Genomic DNA, 18,488 nt, shown 5'->3' with positions numbered 1-18,488 from the left:
TTTAACAGTCAAACATACAGTTAAAACAAACAGTTAAAAGCCTAATACATCTACCAGACACCATGCTAACTACTGGAGGACACAGAGATAAAAGACACAAAGTTTGTCAAAAAGGAACTCATAATCCTGTTGAAGAAGACAGACAAATAGACAATTACAATGAACTGATAGGAACAGATACTAAACTTGATCTTAGCCAAAAGGCTGAGAAGCGATAACAATACATTAAGTACACTAGAGATGGTACTCGTGGAGTGCTACAGGAACACACAGCGCAAGTATCTAACTCAGACGTAGCAATTCACAAATTCATACATTAACAAATACTGAGTGCCTGCAAGGAACTGAGCTGGGCCTTAGAGAGACAATGGTAAGCCTAAACTGACCTAACCCTGAGCCTTGTGGAGCTTACAGTTCTGTAAAGGAGACAGACATTAACTGAAGAATTATACAATGTAGGCCTGCAATGGGTAAGTAATGTTGTCAAGGAAGGCTTCCAGGAGAAAGGCACATTTAGATTGAATTTTGAAGGATAAATCGGTATTATGCAACTGTTGGCAGGGGGGATTTGAGGGCTAGAGGTGGCCAGGGAAAGAATACCAAGGAGGACCTCTGGACAGAGAAAGCATGTACAAAAGTATGCTGTCCCCAAACTTTTTAGACCCCATTTATAACAGGACCAAGGAATCACATAATGCTGAAACACAGGATGCCAGAGGCAGGTGACTGGCAGGTAAGGAATTGGGTCACAATATGTCATGCTGACAAATCTGGGACTTAGCCTAGAGCAGTAAGACACACAGAAAGTTTGAGGGGAATTAACACAATGAGATCTTTATTTCATAACCATCTTTCTAAAGCAGTATGGTAGATGAATCAGAAGGGATTACAGGTTTAAAGGCAGAAAGCTCAGCTAGGAGGCCATACCCAGCTGGTTATTTAAAGGACCCACCTAAGTTCAGTATGTGTTAAGTCAAAGCTTTGCCCATTCTAAACTGAATCTCAGAACCTGCATTTATAGAACTGTTCCCATGCAAAAGATGTTCTGAGCTCCAACTGCTGATTCTAAGAATATGTCTTACACAGTACAAAAAATCAAAGTCCCCTTTCCACAAACTTGCTACCTTCAGTTCATACAGGCACTCCCTTGACAGCATCAGTAAGATTCTTGGGGAGACTTCCTGGATGTGAGTCAGGGGGAAGGCAGGAGAAAGAACATAACTTGTAGTGCTTTTGGAGGGATACATGACCTTTTCAGAAATGGTAGAGGGGAAAGAGTGGCGGAAAACACTGAAGACTTTGTAGAAGGAGCAGGAGCTCCAGCAGATGGCAGCAGCAGCTTCACCTGCTCTAGCAGCTGCAAAAGGAGTTAGAGGGCAAACAGGTTCCCTGCCCAACCTCCTACACAGCCTATTTGTGTATATAGGTGAAGACATTTTTAAAGCAACAGAGTGTCCAAAAGGCATATAAAACCTATAGATATCCTTTCTTTTCTACCTGTCTTCAAGAAGTACACACAGCCGGAGTTCAGAATACCACTTAAAATAGTCTCCTGAGAACAGAGTTAACTTGGACAGAGAAGTTCATTTAATTATTATCTTCTATGTAACATGGCAGCGCATAATTAAACATTCATCACATATCTGTCCTGAGATTTAAAATTCATTATTCGTGCCAGTGGAGTCTAGAAGTATGGATGGGACAGTGGCAGATTGTCTCCACAAACTCCGGAGGGATGCGTGGGGAATGACAACTCACATGCAAAAGATAATGGAAAGAGAAGCAGCCAGGACAGAGATCTGGCAAACTGTTAAGAGGAAAGACAGAAAAGCGGGCAGCTAGAGAACAAAATATTTCAGAGAGCTGTCTGATTTTAATTCATCCCTTTATGTTGTTGCTGTTCTACTCTTTAAAGAAGACAAGGCCTAGGTGTATTGAATTGTCAAGGGAAATTATGCTTCAAGTTTCCAGACTCTCCAAAATATTGTTGCTACTGCTTTTTAAATAAACAGTCTAATTCCTAAGAATCTAGTAAAGACTAGTCTCACTCCTGGGTGTGAAGGAAAGGATTTATGTGGTTTGGGCTAGGGTGACAATGGAAACCAGCAATGACTACGGGAGAAGAGGAGGATTTGGAACAGGTAAGCTAGATGAGGCTTTGAGTCTAGCCTGGACAGGTGCCAAAGAAGAGGAAGCATGGCTGACCGTCATCTATGCCATCATAGCTGCACTGCCATTTGAATCTGGATGAAAAACAACATGGCAACCAAAGAGTGAAATTCCTCTCACATTTACCAAGTGGCAAGTTCAGAGACTATTTCTAACCCAGAAAATGCTGACTGCTTTCACACAACCAAGATATGATTTAACACTATATGTAAAGCCAGGCAGCTCTAGTTTTAAGAGTTTATGCTATGAGCCATATTATGACTTATTAAGTGTGTTTGTATAGTTGATTTTTTGATAGTTAAAAAATATCAAAATGTAGCAAGAACCAGTGTAATTCAGACCTAAAGGGATTAGGGGTTTCACTGTCTTCTTTAGACTTCGTTGTGGAGTCTATGACAAAAATGGGAGAAGATATTTCTTGAGAGCTGAAGTTGTGTTTTCAGAGATAATCAAGTATTTGCATAAGCGACTACCTTCCTATACATCCCCAATGCCACCTACAATGACACTTCCATTCAGGTATAGAGAGTGTACATATGATGCATGTCTAACCCTTACCTGTGTCTCCTGACGCAAACTGGTATCTTCACTCTCTTTTTCAATTTCTTCCTTACTTGGAGTCTTAGATATAAACTTGTTTTTGTTTACAGATTCTTCTACCAGTTTTTTTTCTGATTCTTTCATTATTTCCAGGGTCTCTTGAGTAGTGTTACTGTTAGACATCTTCTTCAGTAGAATATAGTAGCCTCTATGGACTCCTAAAGAAACATCAAATGCATTAAATAAGAGGTATGCATCCATACTTAACACACCATACAAGGCTTGTATTTCACATATCAGTCTTCAGCAGCCTCCCTGTGACCCAAACAAGGGTCCTTTGATAAACATTGCCCCTGGATGTTTATTTTCCTTTTTAAAAAAGGTTTATGGAGGTAAAACTGGTATACAATAAACTGCATATATTTAAAATGCATAGTTTGATGAGTTACAATGGTTTCAAAAGCATACACCTGTGAAACCATTACCACAACCAAAGTAGTAAGCATATTTATCACCCCAAAAACATTCCCCCTAGTCCTCTATAAACCCTTCCTCCTTCCCTACCTTTCCAAGTCAACCACCGATCTGCTGTCACTACATATTCGCCTGTATTTTCTAGAATTTTAATCACATATTCTCTGGATTCTTTTACTTAGCATAATTATTTTGAGTATTTTTAATTTTATTCATTTTTAGAGAGAAAGAGGAAGGGACAGACAGACAGACAGATATTTATCTGTTGTTCTACTCATTTATGCATTCACTGGTTGCTTCTTGTGTGTGCCTGGGCTGGAGATCAAACCTGCAACCTTGGTGTATTGGGATGACACTCTAACCAACTGAGCTACCCATCCAGGGCAACATAATTATTTTGAGATTCACCAGAATTCAGTTCTAAAGCAATGTCGTATGAATTCTCTCAGCACTAATTTCCCACTCTAGTTCCCTACAGAAATAATATGCACACATTTTCAGCTTGACTTGAAAGAGTTAACTCACTAGACTCTCCAGAATGAAAAATATAGTATTATAAAGCTCTATTCACTGTCACAGAGGACCACTCTCTTTTCTTTCCTAAAGAACTTTCACAGCTACCACAAAACACAACATTGTTACCAAGTTCAAGCATCTCCCCCATCAAAAGGCAGCAAAATCAAACAATGTTACAGAATCTTAAATTCTTTCCTTTATCTGTAGTAGCAAGCTGAAAAAGTAAGAGGAGCACTCTTGTCATCTGTCTTTCAGAAAGACTGGGTCTCTCCCTGAAGGAAGAGAGAATTTTTGCTTTGCTCTTCACTATTTGGGTTCAGTGAATCTACTGCATTCCAATGGTAAAGAGCCTCTGATGTGCAGGGGTAGATGGCTCTTCATCACCCACTGCTGCTACCTGGGAAGTCCTGTAATGAAGTCCACACAGTTCTCCAAGCACACACTGGGAAACAAAAGTTAATGCTCTATACAGATTCATGTCCACAACCACTGAAGTTAAACATGCTTAGCTTTCTTAGCTCCAACAAGGATTTGAAGAGGTTTCACCTTACAAGGTTAATGACTGCATTTTATTTATTATTATTTTTTAATCCTCTCCTGAGGATATGTTAATTGATTTTACAGGAGAGAAGGAGGGAGAAAGGGGGGGGGGAGATATGGATATGAGAGAGAAACAACTTGGTTGCTTCTGGTAAGTGCCCCAACCTGGAATTAACCTGAAACCTTTTGGTGCAGAGGATGATGCTCCAACCAGCTGGGTCACCCAGTCAGGCCAATGACTGTATTTTAACTCTGAATACTTCCCTTCCTTTAAAAATATAAGACTGGAAAAAAAAAAAAGACTGAAAACCCTCCTAAATGTCATGTCTATTCCATGTGGCCTTAGAAATGAGCTAAACAATAATGCTTAAAGAAAAAGAAAAACTGTCACACCAGATTTTTTCTGTTCTTCAAATCAGTTTAAAGGTTAAGACCCAGAGGCTCTTCAGAAGCACAGGCAATATAACCTCATCCTGGCATAAGTCAGACAGTCTGCAACATCACTGCTTTGTTCCCCTTGTGGTGGCTCTTGAGCAGCTAGCTGCCTGGAGACTTAGTTTGCAGGTGGCTACATAAATTCCCTTTAAAAGGTCAGACAGTCATTGATACCATCAGTCATACAGCTGAATTTAAAGATGAGATGTAATGGAAGAAACTGACTACAAAAGAAAATGACTGATATTCTACTTTTTAAATTAATTGTTTCCATTCTTAGAGGCTTCTATAAAAAGTTATAACTTACAGAGCTTTATGGATCAGTGGCTGTACATAAGAACTGCATACACACATATACTTGTCCCCTCCATGGATAAATCAAGCCTCCATTCTCTTGGGTTTGAAATATGATAAAACTCAGTACATGCCTTCTCAATATTTCTTAGCTAGGAAACATCATTAATGATCAGAATTGGAAGAGTTCTTAGATACAACCTGATACAATCTCCCCCATGTCCCCAGAGAAGAGCTCCTTTTTGTAACTTCCTGAGAGGGGCCTGCATGCCTCTCCTGGGAAACACCAGGGACAGATAATTTCACTATTTCTTATACTGTTTACAGTATAAACAGTCTCAACTGTTATACTGTAGCACCCTACTACAAGCTATAAACTGCTTCAACCTCTATCTTAAATCTGCCAGAGAGTCGCACAAAATTAAGTTTACTTCTTTTGTCACATGATGGACCAATATTTTTCTTGTTTAGGCTTAAATAGCCTCAAACAAATTTCTCTGTCAGAAAGAGAAGATGAGGGGTGGGGAACTGAATGAAAGTGGTCAAAAGGTACAAACTTCCGGCTATAAGGTAAAGCTAATTACTAGGGATGTAATGTACAACATAATGACTATAGTTAATATTGCTGTACTGTGTACTTGAAATTTGTTAAGAATCTAAGTAGATCTGAAAAGTTCTCATTATAAGGAAAAAAATTTTTGGTAACTATATGAGGAGATGCATGTTAGCTAAACGTATTGTGGTAATCATTTCACAACGTATGTATGTCAAGTCATTATGTGGTATACTTTAAACTTACACAGAGCTGTATTGTGCCAATCATATCTCCAAAAAAAAAAGAGAGAAGGTGATATGGAAAATTTTAAAGTTACTGGTTGTGTCTTTTATCCAGGATGGGCCTTAATTATCAATTAGGTATTATTTCTTCAAATCAGAAAGACAACTTTGCATCTGCCCTTTACATGTGGATCAGAAAAGGCTCAACTATCTGGACATTTGGACTAACTTCACAATGTCTAAGCACTGTTTCTCAGTCAAAGCACTAAGGAAAAAAACCCAGTCAAACAAAAAATGATTTTTCATAACAATCATATATGAAATAGGGTTACATATTCAAACTTAAGTTTGTTTGCCTTTAAAAAAAAGATTTTATTTATTTACTTTTTAGAGAGAAGGGAAGGGAGAAAGAAAGAGAGAGAGAGGGAAACATCAATCAGCTGCCTCCTGCAAGTCTCCAACTGGGGACCTGGCCCACAACCCAGGCATGTGCCCTGACTGGGATCCAAACCAGCTACCCTTCACTTCGCAGGCCAACGCTCAATCCACTGAGCCACAGCAGCTAGGGCCCAACTCAAGTTTTAAGGAGCCACATGGTTTCATTCAGTCATTGAGAAATAGAAAATCTGAGCTTTACTTAAAGACATCCATAAAACAGAGAATGATTAATGCATCTATTTTCAAGAATTTTGACAGTCATCTCCACTGAGATCCCTGGCATCTTGAAGAGCTGTGTAAAACAAAGTAATTCTTACTCTGGGCAATCTAGCCTTGACTTCTTCTGGTGTCTGCTTTTTCTCTAAGGATACATGATCAGGATATGCGATCATATTCATGAGACCTGGGAGAGAGATCTTAAACAGTTGGGCCAATCATGGTAATTCTTCTTCCTTTTTCTGACTGGTTTGGGAAGGAACAAGTGATTCATCAACAGTAAGACATGAGACGACTTTGCTGGGTGGGTGGCTTCAAAGAACGGCTTCCTAATTTATTATTTTTTAAAAAGCCACTAGAAAAAAAATGGTAGTTATTGCCTTGGCTGAGTGGCTCAGTTGGTTGGAGCATCATCTCATACACGAAAAGGTTGCAGGTTTGATCCCTGGTCAGGGCACATGTGGGAGGCAACCAATCGATGTTTCACAACAATGTCTCCCTCTCTCTCTAAAATCAGCAAACATATTCTTGAATGTGGATTAGTGGTCTTATATGCAGATGACGTCTGGACTATGGCAACATCCTACCAACACATGGAGGATGGCAAGCCAGCGACAATAAGCCTGGATCCTCGATGCTGCAGAGCACAGCAGACAATTAGTCGGCCTGGATCCCCCTAGCTCTGAACTTCTTCATACATAAAGTCATAAATTCTCTTATCATTTAAGCTATTTGAGATGAGCTTACTGTTCCTTCTAGCCAAAAGCATCCTGAGAGAATCAGAAATGGTATGTTAAGAGAGAAATTACCTGGACCAGACAGAGAAGCCCAGCTCCCTAAGTAGAAACAACTGACAGGGACAGAGATAATAATAATAATCAGCTAAAATTTTTGGAGTGTTTACACTGTGCCAGGTACTATCCTAAAGTGCTTCATGAATCTCATTTAATCTTATAATAATCCTATGAGATACATATTATCATCATCACTATTTTACAGAAATGTTAATACCAAGGCACAGAGATGTTATATAATTTGCTTAAGGGCATACAACTGGTACAAAGAAGAGCTAGGGTTCAGTGTTATGAAACATGGCTCTAGTGCTTGCTTTCTTAACCTTTATGCAATAGTGCCTCTAACTAAGGGGACAGATGGTCAAAGACCAGCCAAGAAAATGAAAAGTCTATCAAAGATACAAAGTAATCATGGAATCTCATAAGTGGAAGGGAACTAAACTCCAACCTATTACACCCACAATCCTCTACAGTCTGGTTCTTGAATAATCAGTAACTCTGAAAAATGCTATTTAAACTTGCTTATATATACCTCTAGGGAAGGGAAAGTCTTCACCTCTACAAACCTCTCTCTTTTTTTTTTTGAGGGAGGGGGGATTATAAAGAGGCAAAACTCATCTTCCTGTTACTTCCTCCCACTAGCCCCAGTTGAGTTCTCTGTGGTAGTGATAAAGAACAAGCTTACTCTCACTTCCATATCAGCATCTCACAGAAGACAGCTTTACCTTACTTCCTTTTCTAAACATTCCAAGCTTCATATCATGTGGTCTTAAGTCTCCTCACCATTTTGCTTCTAGGATAAAAGAAGCTGCGCTCAAGCTAACAAACGCCAGTAATGAGGGGTCAGAATGCCACTACTCTAGAGTCAAGATCCATCAGAAGATACACTGAGCTCAAAACTGAATTTCTTGAGCTGAGGTACTCTTCATTCTCCAAAATAACCTTTAACTACAGTCATTTCCATTTCTGTAATCCTATGTAGAAAGCTCTTCTTACTTTTAGGGCATAAGGATTCCTGGAAACAAGTTTTTCTGGGCCAAAACAAGCAAAAGTTGTAGCTCAGGGACAAGACAATTTATATACTTTAAAAAGCTTAAAAAATAAAAAGCAAGACTAAAGCCAGTATAAAAGTGTTAAAACACAGAGAAATAATTTCCACTCTTCAAGCTTTATTTACTACAGAGGGGAAACTAAGGCTTGGGAGGTTTTTGGTGGGAGAAGAAAGGAACTGTTTCATATGTAACTTGACCAGAACACAAAGCACAGACATTAAGCTCCCAGGAGAGCTTAGGTTTGTGCTGCCCTGCAACCTATTTGTGCACACTGTACACTTCATCCAGGCAAACAGAACAATTTTAAGGCAAGGTGTCTCCTGAGGACACTGAGTGGGCTCAAAGCTGCAGAGAGAGGACTATCAGAAGTGGGGGGCAAAGAGAGGGAGAGAGGAAATAAGAAGATACAGGGGATGATGACTGGGAGCCAAGATATGGCAATTTTCAGGGAGAATACTGCATATTCCCCATAAATTTTTTGACTACCAAGCAAAGTACCTTCCACAGCACAGTGAGATTATATATCCTTCTATCAACTCCATAAACAACTTTCTAGGCATTAGGCCAAGAAGAATACATTATATAGGGAACAGCCAGAAACAGAAGGGCAGTTGCATTTCTCCCTTTTAATCCATGGCCAAGTAGAGAGAACGCAAGCAAGAAGACAGTAACTAGAAGCTAAAAATTCTGACATACCCTGTGGCAAAATACCTGTAAACTTTCTTGTCCTTTATGAATTTGTATATCAAGAGAAAATGATTTGCAGCTGATACCCATATTTTTTAAGTTGATTAAAATCTAGGGACTCAAGAGAATGAATAAACAAATTGTGGTATATTCAGTACCAAAGAATACAGTAGAATATTCAATACAGTAGAACAATAAAAAAGAATTAACTTTTGGTGTTTGCCTTTCTCCGAGGACTCATGATCAGAGAAAGTGACCCTATCCCTGAGCTCTTAGGAGGCAGATCTTAATTAGGTAGATCAGTTGGGTTAATTCTGTTTCCTTTTTGTGACAGATTTGGGAAGGAACAAGTGATTAAATCATCAACAGTGAGACATAAGGGGACTTTGATGGGTATATATGAACATACACAAAAACATGACTCATCTCAAAACCATTATGCTAAGCAAAAGAGAGCAGATCTCCCTCCAAAAAAATACATACAATGTAAGTCTATTTATATGAAGTCCAAGACAGGCAAAATTAGTCTACAGTGATTTATACCAGAAGTGATGATTATAGTTTGGGGGATAAAATACTGATTAGAAAGAGACATAAGGAACCCTTCAGGGGTGATGGAAATATTCTGTTTTGTTTGGGGTAGTGGTTATATGGGGGTATACTACAATTTTCAAAACTTAACCGAATGCTTAAGATGGCATGTTACTTTAAATATATACACACACACACCCAACACAAAGGAAAAGTGCCCTTAGGAGTCAAGACAGTGGGGGAAAGACATCCACAGGGTTAAAATGGCAGGTTAAAAACAAAACTGTTTAGGTGCTTATGCGCTACAAGCTTATTCTTACCCTCTTTGACATTAGCATAAGGAGTTTAAAAAAAAGCACTACAGTTGTTTTTTTTTTAAGATTTTATTTATTTACTTTTAGAGAGGGAAGGGAGGGAGAAAGAGAAAGAGAGAAACATCAATGTGCGGTTGCTGGGGGTCATGGCCTGCAACCCAGGCATGTGCCCTGACTGGGAATCAAACCTGTGACACTTTGGTTCCCAGCACGCACTCAATCCACTGAGCTACGCCAGCCAGGGCAGCACTACAGTTTTTGAGCAACATTACAAACCTTGTTCTTCATGCACATCAACTCACATCCACCATGAGGAGGTATGCAACTTTCCTAAGGTCACATCACTACTAAGTGACAGAACCAGGCAACAGAACTCTGGTACTGATTCTAAAGTCTATGTTCTTGCTATCACTTTCTTTTCTTTTTTTTCCCCCATTAAATTTATTGGGATAACACTGGTTAATAAGATTATATATGTTTCAAGTATATGTTTCTGATCCATGACCTGTATACTGCATTGTGTGCCCACCACCCAAAGTCAGATCATCTTCTGTTACCATATATTTGACCCCCATTAACCTTTACTACCCCCCCCCACTGTCTTCCCTCTGGTAACTACCATACTGTTTTGTGTCCGAGTTTTTGTTTGTTTGCTTTTCTTGTTTATTTGTTCTTTCAGTTTTACATTCCACATATGAATGAAATAATATGTATGGTTCTTAACTTTTTGAATTGTTTTGCTTAGCATGATATTCTCAGGGTACATCCATGTTACCACAAATGGCAGTATTTCTTTCCTTATGGCTAAGTAATATCCCATTGTTTATATGTACCACATCTTCTTTATCCAATTATTTACTGAAGGACACTCTGGTTGTTTCCATGTCTTGGTCACCATGAATAACACTGCAATAAACATAGGGGTGTATATGTCTTTGCAAATAAATCTTTTCATATTTTGGGGGTAGATAACCAGAAGAAGGGTTGCTGGGTCACATGGTAACTCCATTCTTACTTTTTTTGAGGAAACACCATACTGTTTTCGAGAGTGGCTGTACCAGTTTACATTCACAACAGCAGTGTGATAATAGCCATTCTTTTAAAAAACTTTAGTTGTTTTTACAAAGAGAGGAAGAGAGGGAGAGAAACATCAACGTGAGAGAGAAGCATCAATCAGCTGCCGCTCATACATGCCCCAGTGGGGTACTGAATCCATGATCCAGGCATGTGGCCTGACCAGAATTGAACTGGCGATCCTTGGCTTATAGGATGACATCCAACCAAGCCATACTAGTTAGGATGATAATAGCCACTCTAACATGTGTAAGGTGGTATCTCATTTATTGTTTCTAACATTACTTAATCCCAAGAAAACTCTCTGTTAGAGCTTTCCTCAGATAAAGAAATCAAAGCCTGAAGAAATTAGATAATGTTTCCAAGTTAATACTAGAGGGTCAAAGGTAGAATTCCAACCTAGCTGTGTCTGATCCCGAAGCCAAAGTTCTCAGTGTCCCAAAATGGACATTCAGGAGACTTTTAGGTTGTGATGTGTGGGATGGGAGGGGTCTCTATATCTAAGGCCCCTCCCCCTTCAGACTCTGAATGTCAATGGGGGACGTATTTTGGGGTTCAAACTTAGGTTTGTAAACTCTCCCATCTTTCCACTCAATCTGGGTCACTCTTCATGACTTCAATTTTTTACGGTTTACATAGAGTATCTTATTTAACCTTCACAAAGTATAAAATATTACCTCCATTATATAAATGAAATATTAAGTCAAAATTGTTCATGGCTATAAAGTATGTGTAAAGAGCCAGAATTCAAATCCAGATCTTCCTGATTCCAAAATTATATGTCCTTTCCATTAAATGTCTAAAGGACAAAACATTAAAAAAAAGTATGAAAATGGCATGCTTAAAGAGATAAATGGCTCAAGAGCCCTTGGGAGAAGGGCAGGAAAGAAGGCCCTATTTAGCTATAAATGAGAGATATGGGATCAACATTTCTTCCTCTGCAAAGAGAGAAGGCATAATATGGGGGAACAGGGTATAAAGTACTTAATGAAACATGTAAAGCTATGGTTAAGTGATAGTCACGAAATCCTTGAAGGACTTCAGAAGTCAACTATCATAGGTTTCACTAGTACTAGGCCAAGAAAAATAAAGCCTTGGCTGGTGTAGTTCAGTAGATTGAGCAAGGGCTTTGAACCAAAGGGTTGCTGGTTCGATTCCCAGTCAGGGCACATGCCTGGGTTGCAGGCCAAGTGTCCAGTGGGGGGCACATGAGAGGCAACCACACATTCCACACATTGATACTTCTCTCCCTCTCATTCTCCTTCCCTTCCCCTCTCTCTAAAAATAAATAAATAAAATCTTTAAGAAAATAGTGATTGTGTCAATTTTCTAAAGCAGGGAAGCATGAGAAAATCATTCTGTTCTATACAAAAGAATTCACTGGTGTGGTAAGGAAGGCCACAGGAGTTGGCTGATGTCCAGAGCAATTCCTTAGAAAAGTAAAGAGAGAGCCTGGCTGGTGTGGCTCAGTAGATTGAGTGCTGGACTGCGAACCAAAGGGTCACTGGTGCAATTCCCAGTCAAGGCACATGTCTCAACTGTGGGTCAGGTCCCCAGTAGGGGGCACTTGAGAGGCAACTACACACTGGTGTTTCTCTTCCTCTCTCCCTCCCTTCTTATCTCTAAAAAATAAATAAAATCTTAAAAAAAAAAGAAACAAGATTAAAATGTTTTAGACATGCACCTTCTTCTTTGCTCACTATCTATCATGGCTGTGCCCACCCTGAAATGAGAACTACAAGCACTTAGATCAATGGACTGACATGTTAGTTGGTCTTCCTTATAGTTTCTATTGGCTTCTCTACATCCTTGGTCCAAAATGCCCATTTTACTTCCTAGAGTAAAACAGAACAAATTTCCTTTTTTTTGTTGTTTACTACCATTATTTACATTATCAATATTTTTAAAAGTATATTTTATTAATTGTGCTGTCATAGTCATCCCAATTTCTCCCCCCTCCACCTGGTACCCCCTTCCCTCCAGCAATTCCCCCCCTTTTGTTCATGTCCATGGGTCATGCACATGAGTTCTTTGGCTTCTCCATTTCCTATACTATCCTTAACCTCCCCTTGTCTATTTTGTACCTACAAATTATGCTTCTAAATCCCTGTGCCTTTTCCCCCATTCTCCCCCTTCTCCTTACCAGCCAATAACTCTCCATGTGATCTCCATGTATATGATTCTCTTCCTGTTCTAGTTGTTTCCTGAGTTTGTATCTATTTTTTTTTTACATTCAGTTGTTGACAGTTGAGAGTTTGCTGTCATTTTACTGATCATAGTTTTGATTTTCCTCTTTTTTCTTAAATAAGTCCCTTTAACATTTCATATAATAAAGTCTTGGTGATGATGAACTCCTTTAGCTTTACCTTGTTTGGGAAGCACTTTATCTGCCCTTCCATTCTAAAGGACAGATACAGCTGTATACAGCAATCTTGGATGTAGGTCCTTGCCTTTCATGACTTCAAATACTTCTTTCCAGCCCCTTCTTTCCTACAAGATTTCTTTTGAGAGATCAACTGATAGTCTGACGAGAACTCCTTTTAGGTAACTGTCTCCTTTTCTCTTGCTGCTTTTAAGATTCTCTCCTTATCTTTAATCTTGGCTGATGTAATTACAATGTGCCTTGGTATATGCTTCCTTGGGTCCAATGTCTTTGGGCACTCTGAGCTTCCTGGACTTCCTGGAAGTACATTTCCTATACCAGATTGGGGAAGTTCTCCATTATTTTTTGAAGTAAGTTTACAATTTCTTGCTCTTCCTCTTCTCCTTCTGGCACCCCTATGATTCAGATGTGGGAATGTTTAAAGTTACTCCGGAGGTTCGTAAGTCTCTCCTCATTTTTCTGAATTCTTGTTTCTTCATTCTGTTCTGGTTGAATGTTTGTTTCTTCCTTCTGCTCCAAATTATTGATTTGAGTCTTGGTTTCCCTGTACACTTTTCTTTATTTCACTTTGCATAGCCTTCACTTCTTCTTCTATTTTGTGACCATACTCTATTTTGCAACCATTTTTGTGAGTATCCTGATTACCAGTGTTTGGAACTCTGCATCTGATAGGCTGGCTGTCTCTTCATCACTTAGTTCTATTTTTGGAGCTCTGACTGTTCTTTTACTTGGGGCATACTATTTGTCTCAGTGCACCTGTTGCATAATAAGGGGCAGAGCCTTAGGTATTCACCAAGGTGGGGCAACCCACGTCAATGTGTTGTGGTGCTGTATGTGGGGCAGGGTCCGAGAGCAAATAATGCTGCTTACCCAGCCAAGAGCTGGGTAAGCAGCCTTCTTTCAGTCACTTCCCCCACTACCCACAAGCAAATCGGGCCCTTCTGGCACCTATTTTTGGGTAGGTGGGTTTGTGTATGTTCTAGGACCCTGAGGGTCTATCCAATGAACTCTCCTGTGAGACTCAGAGTTTCTCCTGTTGCCGCAACCCCCACAAGTTTTTACATCCAGAGTTTGTTTGGTTTTTTTTTTGGCCAAAGTGTGAATTTATTTCAATAAATTCAATGTAAAAAGTTTAACCCTGTCTCATTCATTGTTATTATTTAGGCAGTATGTTATACTGACAATAGAAGTAAATTTTTCAACTGCTTTTAAAGATATTAAATATCAGCGAATGGATTTACTGCTATACTTAAAACCGTCTATATTTAAGGTGAGGATTTTTGCCAACAGAGAGGCACTGCTCTAAGTTATGGATGGTGTTACGAAGAATAGCAATCTCCTTGCTTTTTTCTTCTTGAAGATGCTGAAGCTTCCTTCTGTAGATGCTCTGTGGCAAAACAGTAGAATCTGGATACGGTTTTGACTTTGAACTCTTGCTAGTTTGGCATGAAACTCTAGCTGTAGTTTGATGATTTCATTTTGTTTTTCCTTTTCCTGAATTCTTAACTTTTCATTTAACTCTGAAATTTCCACCTCCATTTTCTCTATCAGTTCTTTATTCTTTTTTTCACTTAACTCAACTTTTTTTGCATATCCTGATAGTTTCTTTATTTCTACCTTATGTACTTCTTGATTTTCATTTCACTCATAAGTTTGGCAATATTATTCTTATATTCCTGTTCATGAGATTTTAACTTCTCTTTCATAAGATCAGCACTTCTTTTTAGTTGTTCATTTTCACTTTCAAATTATGTTGATAATTAATTGTCTGTTGTAGCCCTTTTATCATAGTATGAAGAGTAGCACATTCTTCTTTAAGTGAGATCTCCTTTGTCTGCATTCCTTTTAACAAACAGTTTTTTCCAACTGCATATCCGAATATTGTTCTTTCCAGTGGTTTCTATAATTTTCTTTTCTATATGTGAGAAGTCATGAATAAGTTTGTCAAGATTCACACGGGTAATCTTTCTCACACATCCATTGCTGCCATGATCCATGTCAGACAACAACCCTGCTGGCGCCTTCATTTGGAACTTCTCAGCCTTCGGAACTGCACCCCGAGTCCTTAGGGGCCCCAATGCAGATGGAGCACCACAAGCGTGGCCGAGGTGGCGGGGCCCAAAGCCTCTTCTGGCCCTGGGGCCTGAGGGTGTGGAGAAGAGAGTATTTTCACACACGGGGAAAGCGGGAACTGCCACAGCCAGAGGTTTTAAGGCTTTCTTTTCCTACGCTAGAACCTTGGGTTGCACGGTCTGCCTCACTCCCCACTTGTTCCTCCTGGTTTATCTGCACTCAAATGTGGGACTGCTCAGTCCATCAGCTTCCATGGGGGGTTCTTTCCATCCTGCCACAAGTTCTTTCCACTCTGGCTGCCCATCTCTGCCCCTCCTACCAGTCTGAATGAATGTTTCTTCTTTAACTCCTTGGTTGTCGGACTTCCATACAGTTTGATTTTCTGGTAGTTCTGGCTATTTTTTGTTCTTAAATTTGTTGTTGTCTTTGTTTTGAATGTGCGAGGAGGCAAAGTGTATCTACCTACACCTCCATCTTGGCCGGAAGTTTTTCTCCTAGTTTTTTTGAATTCTTGTTTCTTCATTCTGTACTGGTTCACTGTTTATTGCTTCTTTATGTTCCAAATAGCTGATATGAACCTCAGCTCCCTTCTCTTCACTGTTGGTTCCCTGTGGACTTTTCTTTATTCACTTAGTGTAGTCTTCATTTCTTTCCTTATATGTTTATTGTACTCAATGAGTCCTCTGAGCATCCTGATAACCAATGTTTTGCACTCTGCATCTGACAGGTTGACTATCTCCTTGTTGCTTAGTTCTTTTTCTGGAGTTTTGATCTGTTCTTTTTGGGGGGGCCATATGTCTTTGTTTCTTCAATTTGGCAGCCTTGCTGTGTTTGTTTCTGTGTATTAGGTAGAGTTGCTTTGATTCCCTGTCTTGGTGCACATGTTACATTTTAAGGGGCAGAACCTCAGGTATTTGCCAGGGTGGGGTAACCAACTGCTTTGCTGCTTTATGGTGCTGTATGTGGGGGAGGGATCAGAGAGGGAAGAATGCCACTTCTTGACTCTTGCCCCATTTCTAGTCACTTCCCCCACTTCCCACGTGTCACCAGCACCCTTCCAGCTGTTGTCCTGGTGCTGAATCCCAGAGTGTGTGGGTTTCATATGTTCTAGGACTGTGGGGTCCTTTAAACAGATTCTCCTGAGAGACCAGCAGTTGCTTCCACCACTGCAACTCCCACTTGTTTTTACAGTCAGGATTTATGAGGCTTTATTTCCCCAGCGCTGGAACCCTGGGCTGCATGGTCTGGCCTGGGGCTGGGATCACTCACTCGCCAGGTGTCCCTCCTGGTTTTTATCTACCACATGTAAATGTGGGACTGCCTGTTCTGCTGGCCGCCCCCTCACCACTGCCATACCACATTCTTTCTGTCCCTCCCATCCATCTGGATGAATACTTCTGCTTTAAATCCTTGGTTGTCAAACTTCTATACAGTTCAATTTTCTGAAAGTTCTGGTTGCTTTTTGTTTTGAGGCTATTTGTGATCCTTCTTATGATTGTGTGAGGAGGTGAAGCATGTCTACCTACACCTACATCTTGGCCGGAAGTCTCCAAGTATCCTCTTCTTTTAAACAAAGAACAGCAGTGAGGTTTTCCTTCTGCTGCTTCCATTTTCTTTAGCTGTATCATAGTAATGCCACTATCCAGAAAAACCATAGACTCTTAGGGATGAAAAGCACCTTGAAGGTTTACATTGTCTTTTCCTATACCCTGACAAAATTGCTTCCAACTCAACCCTAAGCATAGGCATCAAAGTAATTGTGTAAAATCATTTTTAGATCATATTATGCCTTTGTTCACCATCCAATGGCTCAGAGCAAATGCTCAACTCCTTAAAATGACCTACACAACCTTAAAATTACCACTAGTTTGCCCTCAGATCCCATATCTTCCTATCCATCCCCCCCACCCCGCTTATGCAATTCCAATCAAACTGGCTCCTTGCTGTTCCCTGAACCCACTTTAGGGTGATGGCTTTTTGCTGTTCCTTCTGCCTGGAATGATCTTTCAGATAACAACATGGCTTGCTTACTCAGTCTTCTCAGGTCTTTACTCAAATGCCTTTCCAGTGAGCCTTTCTCTGGTTACAATAACTAAAGTTACAAAACACCAAATACTTCCTATCCTACTTCTTAAGGCCTGACACACAAAAAGTTACTCAGAAAGATACTAAACAGACTTTTTGCTCCTCTTTGCTTAATTGATGAGTCTGAAGTTCGTTTTCCTCTGAGACAAAAGACAATTGCATAACAAAAAGTTGACATCTCACTCATAGAGGCTCACAGTAGCTCAAAAGAAGGGAACAAATTTATGGACCTGAGCCTCTTTCAATCCTTCGAATATATAAATATCCATGCATGGGACCATTAAAGGGGAAGAGAACAAGACCCACTACAATTTCTCAAGTATCCCTGAAGTAAAACTTAAGAGAAACATAATATTCTTGACTTCTTTCATTTACGAGATCCAGAGGGGGAATTTTCTTTGTATGAATGAATTATTTTTAGTCTCTAAAGCAATAAGGTATAGTAGAAGACACACATGCTATGATCTGCTATGACAACGAACTCACAGTAAGCTGAGTGAAATCTCCCAATAAAGATTAAAAAGCTAGGAAAGTGACTATGGAAAGCACAGAAGCTACTCCCAGGGAATCCAACTCCAGACCAAGTGGTATGTAAATGTAACATCCACAGGGATTTATCATATTAGAGTGGAAGAAAAAGAAGGAAAAGCAAGTTAAGAAAAAGCTGCCAAATCCTGACTTAGCTTTAAAGTTACCCAATTAAGCAAGGCTGCTTCAGATATAAAGACAAATTTCTTCTGGTCTAGAAGGCCAGAGTTTGACTTAGACTTGGCATAAGCCCAACTGACTGCAGCAGCAGCAGCAGCAGCAGCATGATTTACAAATAGGTGATAGATATTTCCTACCACATCCTCTCCAATCAAATTACATTAAGAAGATAATGTATCATTACAATGTTTATAATAAACAGCAAATTCTGATAGAAAAGATAAAACACCATATACCATTCTTGAAACATTTTATTTCACAGCTCTACATACAGTTATGGTATTAATGTCATATATCACTGAGGAAATAATTTTGACAGATTAAATGATGATGTGTTTATGTTCTATCTGCTCATTGGCCCGCAGGTCAGCCAATCTGATCCAGGGCT

The 18,488-nt window shown here is 39.6% G+C and overlaps 1 protein-coding gene and 2 pseudogenes across 1 annotated transcript in view; all 3 read right to left on the bottom strand.

Annotated features, from left to right (window-relative positions):
- The window catches only part of R3HDM2 (R3H domain containing 2), a 156,179-nt gene that overhangs the window by 41,321 nt on the left and 96,370 nt on the right, over nt 1-18,488 (bottom strand). The window contains 1 exon segment of the mRNA XM_036018759.1: nt 2,728-2,927. Within this exon segment, the coding sequence (XP_035874652.1) occupies nt 2,728-2,927 (200 nt within the window).
- LOC114514322 lies at nt 133-216 on the bottom strand (annotated as a pseudogene).
- Nucleotides 14,325-15,231, bottom strand: LOC114514103 (annotated as a pseudogene).

This window comes from Phyllostomus discolor, chromosome 2, assembly GCF_004126475.2.
Source record: "Phyllostomus discolor isolate MPI-MPIP mPhyDis1 chromosome 2, mPhyDis1.pri.v3, whole genome shotgun sequence".
Lineage (NCBI taxonomy): Eukaryota > Metazoa > Chordata > Mammalia > Chiroptera > Phyllostomidae > Phyllostomus > Phyllostomus discolor.
The sequence above is the reverse complement of the archived record's forward strand: the minus strand, read 5'-3'. Positions and strand labels throughout refer to the sequence as shown.